Here is an 18,600-nt window from a genome sequence, read left to right on the forward strand (position 1 = left end):
TCCTACTCAGCTTCTTCTCCAGTCTGGCACTGTGGTCCCCTCGGTCCCTTGGCAACTCATGTCACAGCAGATGCAAATCAAACTGAGATGAAAGGCTTCCCGTGCTCATATCCTCTCAGAGGTCCCCCTCATCTTCCATCCCCTCTGGCCCTCCAACCATGGCTCTGGTACCTTCTCTTTGTGCCTTTCTATGGCCTGCTCACGGCTGTTCCGTGCTAGTTAACCCTTCCCTGCCTGTCTTCTTCCTGGACTGCAAACCCACTGGCTGTTCCCCACCCCCAACCCCCCACCCTTGTCCCACTTTCTAAGATGCACGACCTGTTAGTAGTTGCTCACAGAGTGTTGAAATATGCCAGAGACAAGCCAGGCGCGGTGACACTCACCTTTAATTCGAGCACTCGGGAGGCAGAGGCAGATGGATCTCTGTGAGTTCGAGACCAGCCCAGTCTACAAAGAGAGTTCCAGGACAGCCAAGGCTACACAGAGAAACCCTGTCTTAGGGGGTCGGGGGCGGGGGGGGGGGGGAGAAAAAGAAAAGAAACAAAGAAAGATGCAGAGACGGAGGCATGCCTGTTCTAGAATCTGTATCTGGAAGGCCTGACGCTTGGTGGTGACCTGGGGTCTGATGGTTGGTGCAACAAGGCCTCTCTCTGACTGGCTGTGACTTTCAGAGCCTGTTTGGGTAAAACACTGTTTTGTAGCTGGAGGAGTGGACTCTGGGGCTGCTGCCGAAGGCGTGGGAGAGAAGGCAAGAGATGATGGGTGGAAGTCTGGGGTTTCCCTGGTGCCTACCAGGTCACCAGGTGCACGGAGCCTTCAGATGTCTGTAGCAGGTGGCAGGTACCTAGCCAAACTGAGGAACTTGTTGGCTAGTGGGATTAAAGTTCTGAAGGCATGGGGTGCAGACCTTGCCTGTAGGCAGGAAGTTCCATCCATGACCCAACTTCTGCGCCACTCCACACACCCGTATCCCCCTCATCCCCCATCCCCCCACCTCTCACCCACCCCCACCCACCCCCTCCCCCCACCATGTGTGGTTGAGCTGTTAGTCCTGTATCAACAAACATCCCAGGGCTGGTTCCAATTGGTCCAACTGAGATCTAGTAGGCCCTGAGGCAGGGGTTAGGCTGTGCTGATTGGCCAGGCTGGGTCACAAAGACCACAGGAGCAGTGACAGGCCTATATTCCCTCAGAGCTTTGCTGACAGACTTTCAGCTGTGCCAGAGAAATCTACGTGTACTTGTGTTTGCAGTTTGTTTGGTTTTTTTGTTTTTGTTTTTATTTTTTTATTTTTTATTTTTTATTTTTTATTTTTTGTGTGTGTGTGTGTGTGTGTGTGTGTGTGTGTGTGTGTGTGTGAGTAAAAGCATGCATGTGCATGGGAGGTATGTGCAGACGCATGTGCGCATGGAAGCCAGAGGCGGGTGTCTTCCTCAGTCACTCGCTATTTAATTTTTTGTTGTTGTTGTTGTTGGTGGTGGTGGTTTTGTTTTTCAAGATAGAGTTTCTCTGTGTAGCCTTGACTGTTCTGGACTCACTTTGTAGATCAGGCTGGCCTCGAACTCACAGAGATCCACCTGCCTCTGCCTCCCAAGTGCTGGGATCACAGGTGTGCGCCACCACGCCCGGCTATTTAAATTTTGACACAGATTTTTCTCATTAATCCTGGACCTTGCAAGCTCCAAGGACCCCCTTGTCTCTGCCTCCCAGGGCTGAAGCAGCGCCACATCTGGTTTTCTATGTGAATCCCGGAGACCTGAACTCGGGTCCTCACACTTGGCGCTTTCCTGACTGAGCCATTTTCCGTGACCCCCAAAGCTTGCTCTTTGACATGAGGTGGGGGGGGGGTTGAGAACAAGAAAGGGGAGAAGGGGCTCGAATGGTGGGGAGCACAGCCGTGCGGCCAGCAACAACCTTGCAGGAACCGGCATTTTCCTGCTCCTTCTGCCCACTGGCCTGACTTTAGGCCTTGCCATTATCTGCCTAGCATTAGTCTTTATGTAGATGGCGTCGTGATGTGTGTTCTTCCCCGTCACTGCCCGATGCCACCCCCATCACACTGATACGGTCCATGTGTCAGATGGGGCGGCATGGGGTGATGATAGTGTGGCCTCTAGATTGTCATGTGATATTCCATGGTAGGGCTAACTCTGCTTGCCTTACCCCTTCCTGGCTCATGGACCTCTCTCTTAGCATTTCACTATTACAAGGGTGGTTCTAGAGCATTCTTGCACGTGCTGTGGAGGGGTGCACCTGAGTCTGCACTTCTGTGGTATTTTATCTGAAGATAAAGAGCGTACATAGGTTTCCCTTTCTGGTCACAAGGATTTCTTGGACTCAGGACTCCCCTGTGTCTCATCTCCCTGTCTTGGGAGTGCCTCAGACCTTTCCTGAAGTGCCTTTAATCACGACTCGGGTAATTCTGAGCAGTTAAGTCTGAATACACGGGTCATAAAGCTGTAAATTAATTATACTTATTGCCCGGGTGCGTCTCTCTGAGGGTGTTTGAAAAAAAAAAAAAGATGAAATACATCTGTTGATAGAAGGCCACATGGGTGTGCCATATGCACCAGGCCTATGTTGGCTAGCCGTGACACTCTGTTGGAATCTGTGCCTTCTTGGTCTGGTTAGGCGGTGGCTTCATTTCCTCAGGGATCCATGGTGTCCCTCCTATAGAAATGGGGTTCTGGTGTTTGCTGGTGTCTCCATTCACAGTTTGGATAGGAGGATGGACATGGTTTTCCAAACTGAAAACAAGCCCAGGGTGACTTTAGAGGGTCCATGGAGGTGACATTCGACCTCCACATTTCTCTTTTCTGTTCTGTTTTACCCTTGGTACTGTGTCTTCACAAGGGATCGAAGGCCTCGCCGAGAGTCATCTACCTGTCTCTCTGACAGGACCAGTTAAGATCTCTCTGGAGCCTCGAAGGTTTTAGGATTCACCTGGATTCTCAGGGACCCTTGCTCTCGGCTGCCTCCCTGCCCACACGCACCTCCTGCTAGGGCGTTTGTCTGCTGCTGTGGCACAGGTGCAGCGCTCTCCTGTTGGACACCTACCTGCACTTGAAGATGGCGGTGGCAGCCAGTTCAGTGAACTGTGTTGTGTCATGGCTTAGGATGGCCCACAGGGAGAATCACAGGGACCAATGAAGGGTGTTTGAGAACCCGAGGGGCAAGGGATCAAATCCCCACACCGAAAACATCCTGGCCTTCACTCTCAACCCACGCTTGAACCTGAGGCCACAGGCCACACATGAGCACCAACTTCAACAAAGTAGGGGTTCGTGTTTCATCGGGGGGATGGGGTTTGAAGTTTTCTTGGAGACCAGACTGGGATGGAACTCACAGATATCTACCTGTCTCCACCTCCCAATTCAAGGAGTATGCTATCATGTCTGGCTTTAGTTTTTAAGACTTTTTTATATTTTTAATTATGTGGTGTATATTCTCTGTGTTTGTTTGTGCACATAAGCGCAGGTCGCTGCTGAGACCAGAGATCCAAACAGCTAGAGTTACAGGCAGTTCTGTGACTTCTGACATAGCTGCTGGGAACAGAACCCAGGTCCTCTGCTAAAGCAAGGATGCTCTTAACTGCTGAGCCACCTCTCCAGGGTTTCCTTTTTTTAATTTTAGAGTTCCTGGAATGAAAAGGCTAAAAAAACCCCACAAATTTTGCTGGGCAGTGGTGGCACACGCCTTTAATCCCAGCCCTTGGGAGGCAGAGGCAGGCGAATCGCTGTGAGTTCAAGGCCAGGCTTGTCTACAAAGCGAGTCCAGGACAGTCAAGGCTACACAGAGAAACCCTGTCTCGAAATACCAAATACAAAAAGAAAACAAAAAACAAACCAACAAACAAAACCCACAACTTAAAATATATATATATATTTATATGTATACAGCATTATACCTGTATGTACACCTGCCCACCAGAAGAGGGCACTAGGTCTCATTATAGATGGCTGTGAGCCACCATGTGGTTGCTGTGAACTGAACTCAGGACCTTTGGAAGAGCAGCCAAGTGCTGTTAACCTCTATCTCTTGTGGTCTCCTGAGGGAGGCTCATAGTTCACATGTCAGACCCCTGTCCTAAGATGGCTATGTTGAGCCACTTTGCTTGGTTGGTAGCACTGTCCTGCCTTAGGGTCCTGGGTGGGAGTCTCTTGCCAGTACCACCCCGTACCCTCCTGTGGATGTCAGAGACCCACTCATGAGCACCCCTGAGTTACAATGCCTGCGGAAACAGCCCGTGTACCTGGCTTAGCATTCAAAGCTCTGCTTCCGCTCTCAAATTCATGTGACTTTAATTTTCCTTTCCTTCTTCATCTCCCATGATTCCTTCGTGGGCTTCCAGCCTGGGGCCTTGAATCTCTGCCTCTGTGCTCTCACCTCAGCCACAACTCCTACTTAGAATGCCTTTTCCTTGCCTGGTAGTAGCTGCTCTCTCCCCACTCCCCTGGAATCAGCCATCCTGGGTCCACCCACCCTGCCCCGTGTCCTGTGCCCAGCTTCCTTACGCAGCGAAAGAAGGGTTCTCCCCGCCTGGTGTCCTTCCCCCACCCCACCCCACCCCCACCATGGTCACGTCTTGTTAATGCCGCCGCTGACTGTACAGGCCTGTGTCCTTGCACCCGTGGCACCCAGCCCTGCCGATGTGGAGTTCCTGTCTTCTGACTTTTCTCTCGCCTCCTTCAGGTGCGCCTCTGTTTCTGTCCCACCCTCATTTCTACAATGCAGACCCCATGCTGGCAGAAGCTGTCACTGGTCTGAACCCTGACCCAAGGGAGCACTCCCTGTTCCTGGACATCCATCCGGTAAGCTGTTTCCTGCTAGAGTCTGGGGCCGGTTCCGTTGGCCACTGTCCCCACCCCCACCCCACCCCCGCACCCCCCCAGAGCACAGAGCTGGCTTAAATTGGGGCAGGGGAGCCAAGTACCTTCCACAGTGCCTGCTTCTAGAACTTCGAGCCACCAAAGGTCTTACTTCACCCCAATTCCATAGTTCAGTGATGTCATTGCTTTTTTTTTTTAATTGGGGCCTATAAAAAAGATATAAGACAGTAAATTAATTAAGGAATATCAGCCGGGATTGTCTCCTGCGCCAGAGATACCCTTGACAGTGTCAAGACACTAAAGATTTCGAGATATCAGTGCGGGCCACAGCGTCTCACAGAAAAATCAGTGTGAGGAATTTGTCCTGTAATAACCTCCGTCCACCAGCCAGGGCCGGGAGAATGACACTCAGACAGGGCCCTCTCTGCCTCTGGTCACTGTAGGATGTGTACAGTTGGGCTGGGGTGTTCGTCATTAATTTGGGAAATCTCTAAGCTCCTAGCCTACCCGGACAACTGTGATGCCCTAAGGACATTTTATTTAAAAACAAAAAAAAACAAAAACAAAAAAAAACTTTTTTGCTTTACTGTATGGGATATGGAAGACCAGGCTGAGTCTGAGCTGTGCCTCCAGCTGGCTTTGAACTTGCAATCCTCCTGCCTCAGCCTCCAGGTGCACCGTCACAGCAGAGGAAGGGTGGGAAGACCAACTGGTAGAGAGGGTGCGCACATGGGAGGAAGTTGTCTTATGTCTTCCCCAGGCTGTGCCTTACTCCCCAGCAAACAGCCAGACATGTAGGTGTTGTATCTCAGGAAAGCCCCTCAGACTAGGGGCCTGGGTGTTGACTAGGGACCCTCCTCCCTGGGGCAGACCCACGCCCCAGACTCCCAGAGGTCACAGGTATCTGGTATTAACTGTCTAGTTTATGCAAACGGTTGTGGCTCGGTGCAGCCAATACCCTAGCTTAGCAAATAGGGGAACCCCTGGAACTCACGTTCCAAGACTGACACTGAGCACCTGCCCTGGCAGGCTTCCTGGGGAGGGTCACCCAGCCCACCCACAGTGGATCTGTGCGCACGGTTATGATACCCGTGCCTCTGTCCGAAAGTCATATCTGGTTTCTGGAGGCCTTTGCCCAGTTTCCCTTTGCCCTGGGTGCGCTGGGCTCAAAGGCAAGGCAGTGTCCTTGGCCTCTGCTGTGGGTGGCCATAGTCCAAGGGGCAGCCTCCTGCCCCCCTTCATCCCTGCAAGGGTCTCATGATCTGGACAGGGCTAACTACATGCTCAGTGGAGAAACAGTGACCACAGACCCCTCGTACTCACTTCTGGAACCTCGTACCGAGGCCTCTTTTCACCAGCCTTTTCTCATTTCACACTAGAACCTTCTTCCTCATTTAGATGACATGAGTGTCACTTCTCCTAGTGATTTTTTGTTTTAAGCCTCTCATTTTATTTTTTATTTTATTTTATTTTATTTTATTTTATTGGTTTTTTTAGACAGGGTTTCTCTGTGTAGCCTTGGCTGTCCTGGACTCCCTTTGTAGTCTAGGCTGGCCTCGAACTCACAGCGATCCGCCTGCCTCTGCCTCCCAAGTGCTGGGATTAAAGGCGTGGGCCACCACGCCCGGCTAAGCCTCTCATTTTAAAAACAGAGCCGCATGAAGGAAGTTTTCTGTTGCTGCCTCTGCTAGGGAGTGGCAGGATGCTGCATAGGTACCGAGTAGAGACAAAAAGCCGAAAGCTGCTGTGCAGTGAAACCTACTCAGTCTGGATCAGGCCCTTCGCTTGGCTCCCCGAGCCATTGGGAAATGCAAACACACGCGGAAGACATCCTTACTGTGGTGCCCAGTAAAGGAGGCACTGGGAGGCACTGGGAGGCACTGGGAGGCACTGTCTTAGGGGTGGCTGGGACTATAGATTAGTCAGGAGAGTGCTTGCCTCAAGCCCACAGAGCCCTGGCTTCCATGCCAGCACCCCCGTGCCAGGTAAAGTTAGGCATGAGCCAGCCCTCACGAGGTGCATGCACGAAGGTTTGCTGTTCAAGGTCATCTCGGGCTATATAGCCAAGTTGGAGTCCAGTCTGGGCCATGGGAAATTGTGTCTCAAAACACAAAATACAGGTCGGGCGTGGAGCCACATGCCTTTAATCCTAGCACTTGGGAGGCAGAGGCAGGCAGATCGCTGTGAGTTCAAGGCCAGCTTAGTCTACAAAGCGAGTCCAGGGCAGTCAAGGCTACACAGAGAGACCCTGTCTCAAAAACAAAAAAACAAAAAAACAAAAAATACAAGGGGGGGGGGGAGGGAGGCTGGAGAGATGGTTCAGCGGTTAAGTTAAGAACACTGGCTGCTCTTCCAGAGGCCCTGAGTTCAATTTCCAGCAACCACATGGTGGCTCACAGCCATCTGTAATGAGATCTGATGCCCTCTTCTGGTGTGCATGTGCAGGTGTACAGGCAAGCAGAATATTGTATGCATAATAAATAAGTACATAAATCTTAAAAAAAAAAACCCACACAAGCAAAAGCACAGATGGGGATCACCCCTCTAGTGACAAAGTGGCTCTACAGAAGGGACCTTGAGATAGCAGACATCTGGTCCCTTTGGGAAGCATCTATTTCCCAAGGGAGGGCCCAGAGGGTGTGGGGGAAATTTCTAGCAGGGTGAATGCCCCAGCGCAGTGCCTAGTTAGGTGGGCGAGAAGCCTCTCAGGGACCCGGGCCTGGAGCAGGCTGGGGACTGGCCCCCATGGTCTGATGATATCGGTCCTTGCTGTTTTCTGCTTCAGGTCACTGGGATCCCCATGAACTGTTCAGTGAAGTTGCAGATGAGCCTCTACATCAAATCCGTCAAGGGCATTGGGTAAGTGGAGTAGGGCCACAGCTTCTGAAGGCATCAGGGAGCAGGAGGCTTCATTGGAGGGGAGGCAGGCATGGAGTGGGATCATACATCCTCTGTGTTCCCTATGAAGGTGTCTTTGCTCTGGATGGAGACCCAGGCTGCACCAATCCCCCTTTCCTAAGGTCTCTGCTCCCACTACTCAGATTGGCTGATCCAAACCAGTAGTGGAATGGATTTGCCTACTTGTATGTCTGTGCACCACGTAAGTGCAATTCCCACAGAGGCCAGAAGAGGGCATAGGGTCCCCGGGAATCTGGAATTACAGACAGTTGTGAGCCACTCTCTGTATGGGTGCCGAGATTTGAACCTGGGTCCTCTGGAAGAGCAACCAGAGCTCTAAACTACTGGCCTATTTTTCTCCATTCCATGGTTTGACTTTATTTTATTTTTATTTTTTATTTCCCAGAGCTGAGAACCGAACCCAGGGCCTTGCGCTTGCTAGGCAAGCGCTCTACCACTGAGCTAAATCCCCAACCCCTTGACTTTATTTTTAATTATGTGTAGTTATGTGAGACTCCCAGGGATGCTGCCCCATTCTGTCCTCGCCAGGCAGAAGCTTGGCAGTAGGAGTCCAGCCTTGGAGCCACAGGCTGGTCACTCCTCGGTGTCACAGATCAAATGCCTGGGAACCACTTAGGAAGATGTGAGTGAGGAAGAGGTGGGCTCTTGGCTTGAGTGGAACAAAGCCAGCAGAGTGCCTGCAGGTCTCATACTCAGAGCCCAGCTCTGACCTTCTGTGGAGGAAACTGAGGCTAGGAGTCACCTGACACACCTAGGCTCCTGTACACACACATGCACACAAGACATCATGCATGCTGGAAATGCACTTTTTTTTTTACTGAGTTATTCCCTCTGCCTTTTTTTTTTTTTCATTAAAAAAAATCTTTTAAATTTTTTATGTATGGTGTTTAGTCTGCATGTATTGTCTGTGTGAGGGTGTCAGCTCTTGGAGTTACAGACAGTTGTGAGCTGCCATGTAGGTGCTGGGAATTGAACCTGGATCCCATGGAAGAGCAGTTAGTGCTCGTAACCTCTGAGCCATCTCTCCAGACCCCCTCTTTTCACTTTTTATTTTGACACAGGGTCTCACTAAAATTGCCCAGGCTGCTCTTGTACTCGCTCTATAGCTCATCGTAGCCTTGAACTTGGAGCAAGTCCTGCCCCATTGGATCTGGCTCATCCAGGCTCTTGAAACTGGAGGCCAGGACTGGAGAGATGGCTCAGAGGTTAAGGGCACTGACTGCTCTTCTAGAGGTCCTGAGTTCAACTCCTAGCAACCACATGGTGGCTCACAGCCATCTATAATGTGATCTGACGCCCTCTTCAGGCCTGTGGGTGTACCTGCAGGCAGAGCACTGTATTCATAATGCTAAATAAATAATAGAACGAAAGAAAGAAACTGGAGGCCAAAGTGAGCTGGCTATGGGCCTGAGCTCCTGGGGTCAGCTTCCAAACATTGATTTGTTCCACTGCCTAAAATACTCTGTAGAATCTTTATAGATTTATGGAGAGGTGGCAGAAATGCGGATCTTTGTTCCCTGTCCCCAGTGCCCTCAGCACTGTGAACTTCTGCCAGTAGTTGTCACCCATAAGGAATCAAAGTCTACTGCGGTGTTATTGCTACAACCCCAGCTCCTCAGCTTCAGCTTTAGGGTGCAGCCTGCACACACACACACACACACACACATACACACACACACACACACACACACACCTCCTTGTGGCTGTGATGTTATGTCTGTGTGACTTTGGGGTGGGACAGGTTTGAGACAGGGTTTCTCTTTGTAGCCCTGGCTGTCCTAGAGCTCACTATGTAGACCAGGCTGGCCTTGAACTCAGATCTGCCTGCCTCTACCTCCCAAGTGCTGGGATTAATGGCGTGTGCCACCACCGCCCACTTCATGCACACTTTGTGCTCAGGTGTAACGAGGAAAAGAAGATGCAGTGTGTCTTGCTCTGTCCCCCTCCACTTTCTTCCCTTGAGACAAAGACAGGGTTTCTCACTGAAGCCCCAGCCAGCCTCCTGTCTCTACGCCACTCAGCCCTGAGGTCATGGGCTCAAAGCCACACACAGCTTTTAGCCTGGGATAGGGGTTCATATGCTTAAGCGGCAAATGCTCTACCTCCAGCACCTCAACATTTTCTCCTCTAGCCTCTGGGACATGTTAAAGGCCTTGCCAATTTGGACCCCTGTGGGGGAGGGGGCCAGGGAGAGGAGAGGACAGAGGGAAAAGGGGGAGGGGGGCAGGTTCGGCTGTAGACAGCAGCGGATGCAGCCGCCCAGGTTTCCATGGGGATGGGAGTCATTGTTTATCGTTTATCATTTATTTTTTTTTAAAGATTTATTTATCACATATACAATGTTCTGCTTACATGTACACCTGCACACCAGAAGAAGACACCAGATCTCATTATAGATGGTTGTGAGCCACCATGTGGTTGCTGGGAATTGAACTCAGGACCTTTGGAAGAGCAGACAGTGCTCTTAACCTCTGAGCCATCTCTCTGGCTCTATTATTTATTTTTAAAGGTGTATTTCTTTATGTGTTTTGTGTACTGAGTCCTCTAAATGCATGTGAGCCAGCAGGCCAGAAGGGGGCACCAGATCCCATTATAGATGGCTGTGAGCCACCATGTGGTTGCTGGGAATTGAACTCAGGACCACAGTGCTCTTAACTGCTAAGCCATCTCTCCAGCCCAATCTTTAATTGTATTGTGTATGTACATTTATACAAGTACATGCCACAGTGCACATGTGGAGGTGGGGACAACTTTTGGGAGCCTGTTCCATCTTGTGGGGCTTGGGGACGGAAGCCTTGCCTTCCGAGCTCCCCTACATCTTTCTGTCACGTTTTCTTGTGAGGTCTTCTGGGTTGAACCAAGGCCTTCACAGGATACCCAAAAGCTCTACCACTGATCAACATGACACCCCTAACCTCAAACCTAGCTTCCACTCTAGGGTCACCTTCCTCGGTCACTCACTCTGTGTCCCTTGCTTCCAGGCAAACAGGGAAGATCAAGCCTGTGGTCCTGCCAATAGTGTGGTTTGAACAGGTGAGGCCATGAGGTCAGTAAAGAGCTGGGGGGAGGGGGGGGGTCGCAGGAGTCTGCATGTTACCTGAGGCAGGTAGAGAGAGGCGGGGGCCTAGCTTGTTTATTTTATTTAACTTTGTTTTACTTTGATGCTGTTAGGTTAACTTCTGGTACCTAAATTTAGTTGTTTTTTTTTTTTTTTGTCTTGTTTGGTTTGTTGTTTGTTTTTGGTTTTTTGGTTTTTTTGGTTATTTTGCCTGTACGCATGTATGTATGAATGTATGTATGTGTATATGTATGTATATATGTATACCATGTGAGTGTGTGGTACCCACAGAGGCCAAGAAAAGAGCATCGGATCTCTTAGAAGTGGAATTACAGATGGGTAATTACAGTGGGTGCTGGGAATGGAGCCTGGCTCCTAACCACTGAGCCATCCCCAGGGTTTGTTAATGGCCCCTGAGGGTCAAGTTCACTTCCTTTTTTTGGGTTTTTGTTTGTTTGTTTGTTTGTTTGTTTGTTTGTTTGTTTTTTGACTCAGGATTTCTCTGTGTACCCTTCGCTGTCCTGGACTTGCTCTGTAGATCAAGCTGGCCTTGAACTCACAGAGACCCCCTTGCCTCTGCCTCCAGAGTGCTGGGATTAAAGGCATGTGCCACCATGCCGGGCAAGTTCACTTCCTCTTTGTCTGAGCGTGCTCAGAGATAGAGTTCGGCATCAGGCCACCATGTAGGCCTCCTGATCTCTCTCGTGGCCCTTCAGGTCCTAAGACTAGATTCTAACCAGTGAAAGAAATCAATCTTGTGCAAGGGGCGTTGGGGCCAGATCCTTCCCCCATTGGCCAGCGCATCATCACACAGTCCTGCCAAACGCAAGGGCGTCTGGGAAATGTAGTTCTCCTTGGACTTCCAGCCAAGGCGCCACAGAGGCTCTCTGTTTTGAGTTTGGGAGGGGTGAGACACAGAGGGAGGGTCCGGTAGGACCCAGTGTGCAGCTCCGGCTCTCCTCAGCCATCTGTCCTTCCGGATGTCCTTCTGCAGAGCGGGACCATGGGCGGCGAGCCCCTGAACACGTTCTACTCGCAGCTGGTGCTGATTCCCCAGATTCTTCACTATGCGCAGTACGTGCTGCTGGGGCTGGGTGGCCTCCTACTGCTGGTGCCCATCATTTACCAGCTGCGCAGCCAGGTAAGTGGGCTGGGCGGCCCGGCAAAGGACTCTGCTCCAGTTGGTCTCCTGCAGCTAGCTCTCATCCTACCACCTCTCTCGCATCTTGCACTGATTCTTCTCTACCAGCCCTGGAAGGCCCCGGACCCTCCCCGGTGGGTGCTAGGTCAGTCATTTGACCAGCAAGTGGGTAACAGGCTCTGGGAAGTGCCTGCTGGAGGTGGGGGACTGGGGACCGGCCTGATCAGAGAAAGCAAATGAAAGCCAGGTTAAAGTAAACAGAAAAGATAATCTTACCCAAGGGAAATGTGATGGGCCGGAGCTGAGTGTGAGATGCAAATGCAAGGCGCCACATGTAAGATCTTGAGCTTCAATTTTCTAAGTCAAGAGAAACAAGTGAAATCAGTTATAAGTTTTATTTACCCCAAATACATCAGAGTATGGGGTTGAGGTTTTAGGTCAGCAAAAGGGTGCTTGTGTAGCAAATGCAAGGCGCTGAATTCAAGTCCTCAATACTAACAGAGAAAAACCCTTCATCAAAAATGATTAAAAGAGCCGGGCGCGGTGGCGCATGCCTTTAATCCCAGCACTGGTCTCCAAAGCGAGTCCAGGATAGCCAGGGCTACACAGAGGAAACCCTGTCTTGAAAAACCAAAAGAAAAAAAAAAAGAAAGAAAGAAAGAAAGAAAGAAAAAAGCTGGGTGGTGGTGGCGCACGCCTTTAATACCAGCACTTGGGAGGCAGAGGCAGGCAGATCGCTATGAGTTTGAGGCCAGCCTAATCTACAAAAGTGAGTCCAGGGAGGCAGAGGCAGGCGGATCGCTGTGAGTTTGAGGCCAGCCTGGTCTACAAAGTGAGTCCAGGACAGCCAAGGCTAACACAGAGAGACGCTGTCTCGAAAAACCAAAAAAAAAAAAAAAAAAAAAAGCGAGTCCAGGACAGTCAAGGCTACACAGAGAAACCCAGTCTCAAAAAACCAAAAATAAAAAATAAAAAAATAAAAGAGAGAAAGAAAAAAGAAAAAAGGATGAAAAGATTAAAAAAGAAAGAAAGAAAAGAGTTCCAGCTGGGCACGGTGGTGCATGCCTTTAATCCCAGCACTTGGGAGGCAGAGGCAGGCAGATCACTATGAGTTCAAGGCCAGCCCAGTCTACAGAGTGAGTTCCAGGACAGGCAGGGCTACACAGAGAAACTCTGTCTTGAAAAACTGAAAAAAGAAAAGAGAAATCCGGTGACCATTTCACACTGGGTGTGGTAGCTCACCCCTGTAATCTCAGCCCTTGGGAGGGGGGTTGAAGGAGGAGGCTCTGAAGTCATCCTTGGCTACATGTAAAGTTTGAGGCCAGCCTGGGCTACAGGAAACCTTGTCTCAGAAAAAAAAAAATGAAACTTCAGCCGGGCGGTGGTGGCGCACGCCTTTAATCCCAGCACTTGGGAGGCAGAGGCAGGCAGATCGCTGTGAGTTCAAGGCCAGCCTGGTCTACAAAGTGAGTCTAGGACAGCCAAGGCTACACAGAGAGACCCTGTTTCGGAAAAAAAAAAATGAAACTTCAACCAAAGATAGTGTGGTTCAGACAGGGCTAAGGAAGGAAGCAAAAATGTATGAAAAATGTAACTCTAGGGCATGCAGCCACAAAAGCAGGAAGCAAATGGGGGGAGGGGGCGAGGATTTGAGTAGAACTTTAGTTCCTTTCTGGACATAGTGACATCTGTCCACTTGTGGTGAGAATTTTTCGGAGGCCGTATCCGTAGATCTTGGGGTTGCCACAATGAGCAGAACATAATCAAGTCCCCTCACCTGGTGCTGATAACTATAGTTAATGGGCCCAGGGTAGTTGGGGACCTTACGATGACCAGCTGTGATGAGGTGGGTCAAGGGCCACCCACATGGTCCCACCTGAGATGTCCTGGGGCCACAGGCCCAGCTTTCTGTGCCTGCCCGGTGAGGGGACCTTCACATCTGCTCTCCTGCCTCAGTCAGTCGGCTGGTTTTCTTTCTTAGGGTGTGCTTGCTTGCTTGCTGTGGGAAGGACAGAGTCCTCTCGAGTCACCAGCACCCGCCTCCCTTTCCAAACACCAGCCCAGGGACTCTTGTCATCTCCAAGGGGCATCTGGGAGCCTCTGGCTTCTCCATGCTGACTGCGGCGTAGAGTATGTGCTGGATGTCACTGTCTGGCCCTGGAGGCTGCTGTCCATCTTCTCTTGTGCTGCCCAGCGAGAGCTGAGCCAGCATCCTTCAGTCAACCATTGGAGGAGAGAGAGGAAACAAGATGAGGAACTGTACCTTGGGGTCGGAGGTCAAGGCTGCTTGCCCTGCAGGTTTCATCAGAGGCCAAAGAAGCCGTCTTTATCCTATTAGCCTTGCCCTAACAGAGCTAGGCCTCAAGCGTATGTATGCGCGTGTGCGTGTGCGTGTGTCTCAGTTCTTTTTTAACTGCTTGCAAGTAAACAACATACCCACACATACATCATTCATAAGGAGAACAAATAAACAGTATATTAGCATTATCCCTCTGATTAAAAAACTCCGTGGACCTGAGGAAGTGGCTAAGTGAAAGGCCCTAGGTTTAAGTCCAGCCCCACCAAACCAGACCAGAGGAACCCTAACACTCACCAGGCCTGCCCTGCTGGGGGCTACCTCTACTGCTGCTTGCTTCCCATCGGCGGCTTCCCTGACACTCTGCTCACCCATCTTTCAGGGTGGTTTGCCCTCATGGTGCAGGGTGGAGGACAACTCTGCAAGCCTAATCTCTTCTGTCCCTTTCCTTCTGGGGGGACTCTCCAGTGACACGGCATGGAATATAAACTAGCTTGGTTGTCTTCCAGGAGAAATGCTTTTTATTTTGGAGTGGTAGTAAAAAGGGCGTGCAGGATAAGGAGGCCATTCAGGCCTACTCTGAGTCTCTGATGTCACCAGCTGCCAAGGGCACGGTGCTGCAAGAAGCCAAGCTGTAGGTGCGTACCAGGTAACCCCCACCCCCACCCCCACCCCCACTTACCTGTATCCTGGTAGATCCACTCGTTTCAATCTGCCAGGGTGGCGGGGGCCTGGAGGGCCGCCCTCCTGCCTTCCCAGTGGGTCCCATCTCGCCTCCGTTCCTTCGACCTTCAGTCAGTGACTCTCGTTTACGAGGTCCTGTTAAAGATGGAGGTTAGACCAGTGGCTTCTCTGTGCTCCATCTGCTTGAGCATCCCGGAAGCCCAGGGACTCCCGCAGCCTGAAGGGTTTGACAACTTGTATTTTTTCTGGACCTCAAAGGGTATAAGAGGACACACTGGCTCCATTCCAGAATAAGTGACTGAGACTGAGGAAAATCAGCATTGCTTGAGCGCCAGCTGTATGCTTGTCCTAGGCCCAAGGGTAGGATGCGGAACAGACTACTCTATACAGTCTGAATTTAGATCAAGTGTCTGCCCTGTGCAGTGCTGGGAGCGGTGGTCCTAGTGGCTCACCAACCGATTCAGGTACAGCTGGCATCCTGGCTTACTCAGCAGGCCACCTTGCAAGAGATCCAGGACAGCACTTGTCCGAGATCCTCAGGTCCTGGGGGGGCCTAAGGAGAGACTGAACCCTACAGGGTGTGTCCCTTGCCTGGGAAGTGACAGCAGGAACTATGGGCCGTGCAGTTTGTGGTTAACAGAGGTGAGTCGTGTCCCAGCAGAAGCTGCTGTTTTAGCTTCTGAGCCAGCTTGGGTGTGAGCGCTTCCTTGGAAAGAGCTAGGAGGGTGGAGGCCACAGCTCCATTGCTGGGCTCCTGGGGGCCGGCTGGTGGCTCCTTCCAGCAATGTCAGCTGTCTGAGAAGAAAATAAAACAGAACTTTGGTGGGTAGGTGACTGTCTTGGTGGGTGTCACCTCCCTGGAGGAGGAAGGAGGGCAAGGCCCAGCAGCCTGGGCCTCTGCAGCTCAATGGGTCCCCACGTGCTCCTATTGCTGAGGAAGGGTGGGGCTTCCAGGAAACGGGGCGGGGCTCTGGATTGGGTCCTGCTGCCTTCCAGCCATGGTGCCCTCTGCAGGTGATGTTTGGTAATGCCAGAGGACAGGTAAGGCCTTCCTGGGAGGGAGATAGGGGACTCTCAGGGGACAAATGCGGGGCCCCAAGCAGAGACTCAATAGTCACTTTAGCCTAAATGAAGCTCATAGACCCTCTCCAGACCCCAGTAGAATGAACAAAACTGGGGTTTCCTCTTTCCCTTCCCAGCCTGGTCCAGGCCTTGTTTGGCTTTAAGATTCCCCTGGGTAGCCTGGCCAGTGGTGGCGCACGCCCTTAGTCCCAGTACTCGGGAGACAGAGGCAGGAGGATCGTTGTGAGTTCGAGGGCAGCCTGGTCTACAAAGCGAGTCCAGGACAGCCAAGGCTACACAGAGAAGAAACCCTGTCTTGAAAAACCAAAAAAAAAGATTCCCCTGGGCAGCCGGGAACGATAGTGCACACCTGTAGTCCCAGCACTTGGGGAGGCAGAGGCAAATGGATTGCTGTGAGTTCAAGGCCAGACCGGGCTACAAATAGAGTTCCAGGACAGCCAGGGCTATTACACAGAGAAACCCTGTCTCAAAACAAAACAAAACAAAAGCAAAACAAACAAATAAAAAGAAGATTCCTTTGGGCTATGGAGAGTAGCTTGTGTCCCACCCCAGGAGACACCCCAACCTTGGCCACGCGCTAGGGAGAGCAGTGTCCTCTAAAGCCAGCTTCTGTAGGTGGGGTAGACATGCGGGTCCTTGCACAGGGGCCTTACCCCACCCACCCACCCAATGCCCACTGTCTGCCTAAGAGTAAGACTTAGTGAGGCCCCACATTTCGCCTTGCACCTGGGTGTGGGGGTGGCCCCTAGGGACTTCTGTTGTTTGCTGAAGGAGAAGGGAAACAGGGCCAGCCGCCACTAGCCCAAAGAATATTGTTATCTGATTATGGTCCCTCTGGGCAGATGGGCCTTGCTGTAAGGGGCGGGGGGGGGGGGGAGGGGGGGGTGGTTGGCAGGCACGGGTGGCCGTATGGCCAGGTGCTGTGAACAGAGTGGCCCTTAGGGAAATGTTCGAACATCTGCTTCTCATTGGTCTGTCTCCCATCCTAAAATCTCCTCTGTCAAACATAGTATGGGGAGCAGAGAAGCCGGGGGGTGGGGTGGGGGGTGAATCTGCCCAGCTGCCCTCACTGCCCGGTTCCTTGCGGATTTGCCATGTACGTTTTTCTTGGGAAAGGCCAGGCTACAGTCAACTCTCGTTTTTCTCTCTGGCAACAAGGGCTTGCTGGGTCACTCACGCTGGCTTGGAATTTGTGGCGTATTTGTGGTAGTGGGTTTTGTGTTGGTGGGATGTGGGCTGGGAACCGAGGATAGACTGGGCAAGGCTGGGTGACAGGCTGGTGACTGGGCTTCTTTTTTTCTCTCTACAGGGTCCCAAAGACACCATGAGCCCCCCAAGCCTGACAGCTTGGACAGACCAGCAACCCAGTCCCTTCACCCCACTTCTTGAGGACTCTCTCAGCGGACAGCCTGACAGTGCCATGGCCTGAGCCCCCCCCATTGTCATACCTGTCCACATATCACACATGCGCCCAGGCATGTACAAAAACACTCAGGGACCAGGGACAGACTCGCTGCTGAGTATGCCTGTTGGGCCACAGGAGCTCTCTCCTAAGTGGCCTGTGCGCCGGGCTGTGGGAACTGAAACTGCCATTGGCCCCTCCTATGAGGGGCAGGCCCTGCCCAGACCCCCCCCCCCGGCCCCCCGACTTCTCCCCGCCCTTCTCTTCCTCCATCAGGCTCAAGCCTCAGTTCCCACAGAGGATGGATCTGTCACTCCTAGGGGCTGGGTGTGTGTCAGCCTCTTGTGCCAAGGCCAGGCAAGCAGTTCCAGGTTCTGACCTGTCTGCACGCACACTCTGGAGCTGTTCCTGGCCCCTTTTTCCTCTGGTCTCTGCTATGTCACTAAACACTGAATTGGCCACTGTAAGCGGCCAAGGTGGCAGGTCCCTCAGGGTCCTTAGTTTTCAGGTATGGGGTCAAAGATAGAGAGGTATTGGGCCATCTGTCCCTGTTGCCTGGTCCCCTGACACCTGGCCTGCTGGCATGGTGTACCTCCCCGGAAGGTAGGGGGACAAAGAGGCCCATCACCCAGCAATTGCCCCCCCCCCCTTTTTTTTTTCTACTGGAAGATAAATTGTATCATCTTTTGAAAGAAACTCCTGACTGAAGCAATAAACCTTTTCACAAATTTAACACTGGCTTCTGTGACTGTTTGCCGGGCTGGGCTGGGATTTCCAGGATCTAAGGCCACATCACTCATTCAGTATGTATTCCCCGTAGCTGCCAACCATGTCTCCTCGTGTTAAGCCAGCACCCGCCCCGAGGCACGTTCTCACCTCAAGCCTGATGTGGTACGTGGCTCAGATACACCGGGATCAGGCTGGCTCGGCTCTGTATTTTCTCTGTCCCATGAAGCCCTCTGGGTCTTGCTATGGACAGTGCCCAGGGCTGGAGCATCCTTGTCACCCATGTGACAGACCTGGGATGGGGTAGGGAAGGGCTGGGGGAGGTGGGTCTAAGTTTTGTCCCAAGTTCACACAGTTATAAGGAAGGAATTGCTCCCCCCTCCCAAGTGTCCCTGTTTTAGAATAAAACCATGTTTTGCCCTTAAGGGACCTGCTAGGAAATGGGCAAGAGATTTTTAACTG

General features: G+C 51.7%; 1 protein-coding gene across 3 annotated transcripts in view; it reads left to right on the forward strand.

Moving 5' to 3' along the window:
- The window catches only part of SCARB1 (scavenger receptor class B member 1), a 68,787-nt gene extending 50,642 nt beyond the window's left edge, over positions 1-18,145 (forward strand). The window contains exons 8-13 of one of the 3 annotated variants that reach the window (XM_084762981.1): positions 4,693-4,811; positions 7,615-7,688; positions 10,730-10,781; positions 11,801-11,947; positions 14,753-14,892; positions 17,320-18,145. In XM_084762981.1, coding sequence (XP_084619107.1) covers positions 4,693-4,811; positions 7,615-7,688; positions 10,730-10,781; positions 11,801-11,947; positions 14,753-14,881 — 521 coding nt within the window. In that variant the 3' untranslated portion in view covers positions 14,882-14,892; positions 17,320-18,145. The remainder of the gene's footprint in view (positions 1-4,692; positions 4,812-7,614; positions 7,689-10,729; positions 10,782-11,800; positions 11,948-14,752; positions 14,893-17,319) is intronic. The other 2 variants (XM_084762980.1, XM_084762982.1) reach the window with 2 other exon arrangements.
- Positions 18,146-18,600: the final 455 nt, after the last annotated feature.

This window comes from Acomys minous (genome assembly GCF_964271855.1).
Source record: "Acomys minous genome assembly, chromosome: 16".
Taxonomy (NCBI): Eukaryota; Metazoa; Chordata; class Mammalia; order Rodentia; family Muridae; genus Acomys; species Acomys minous.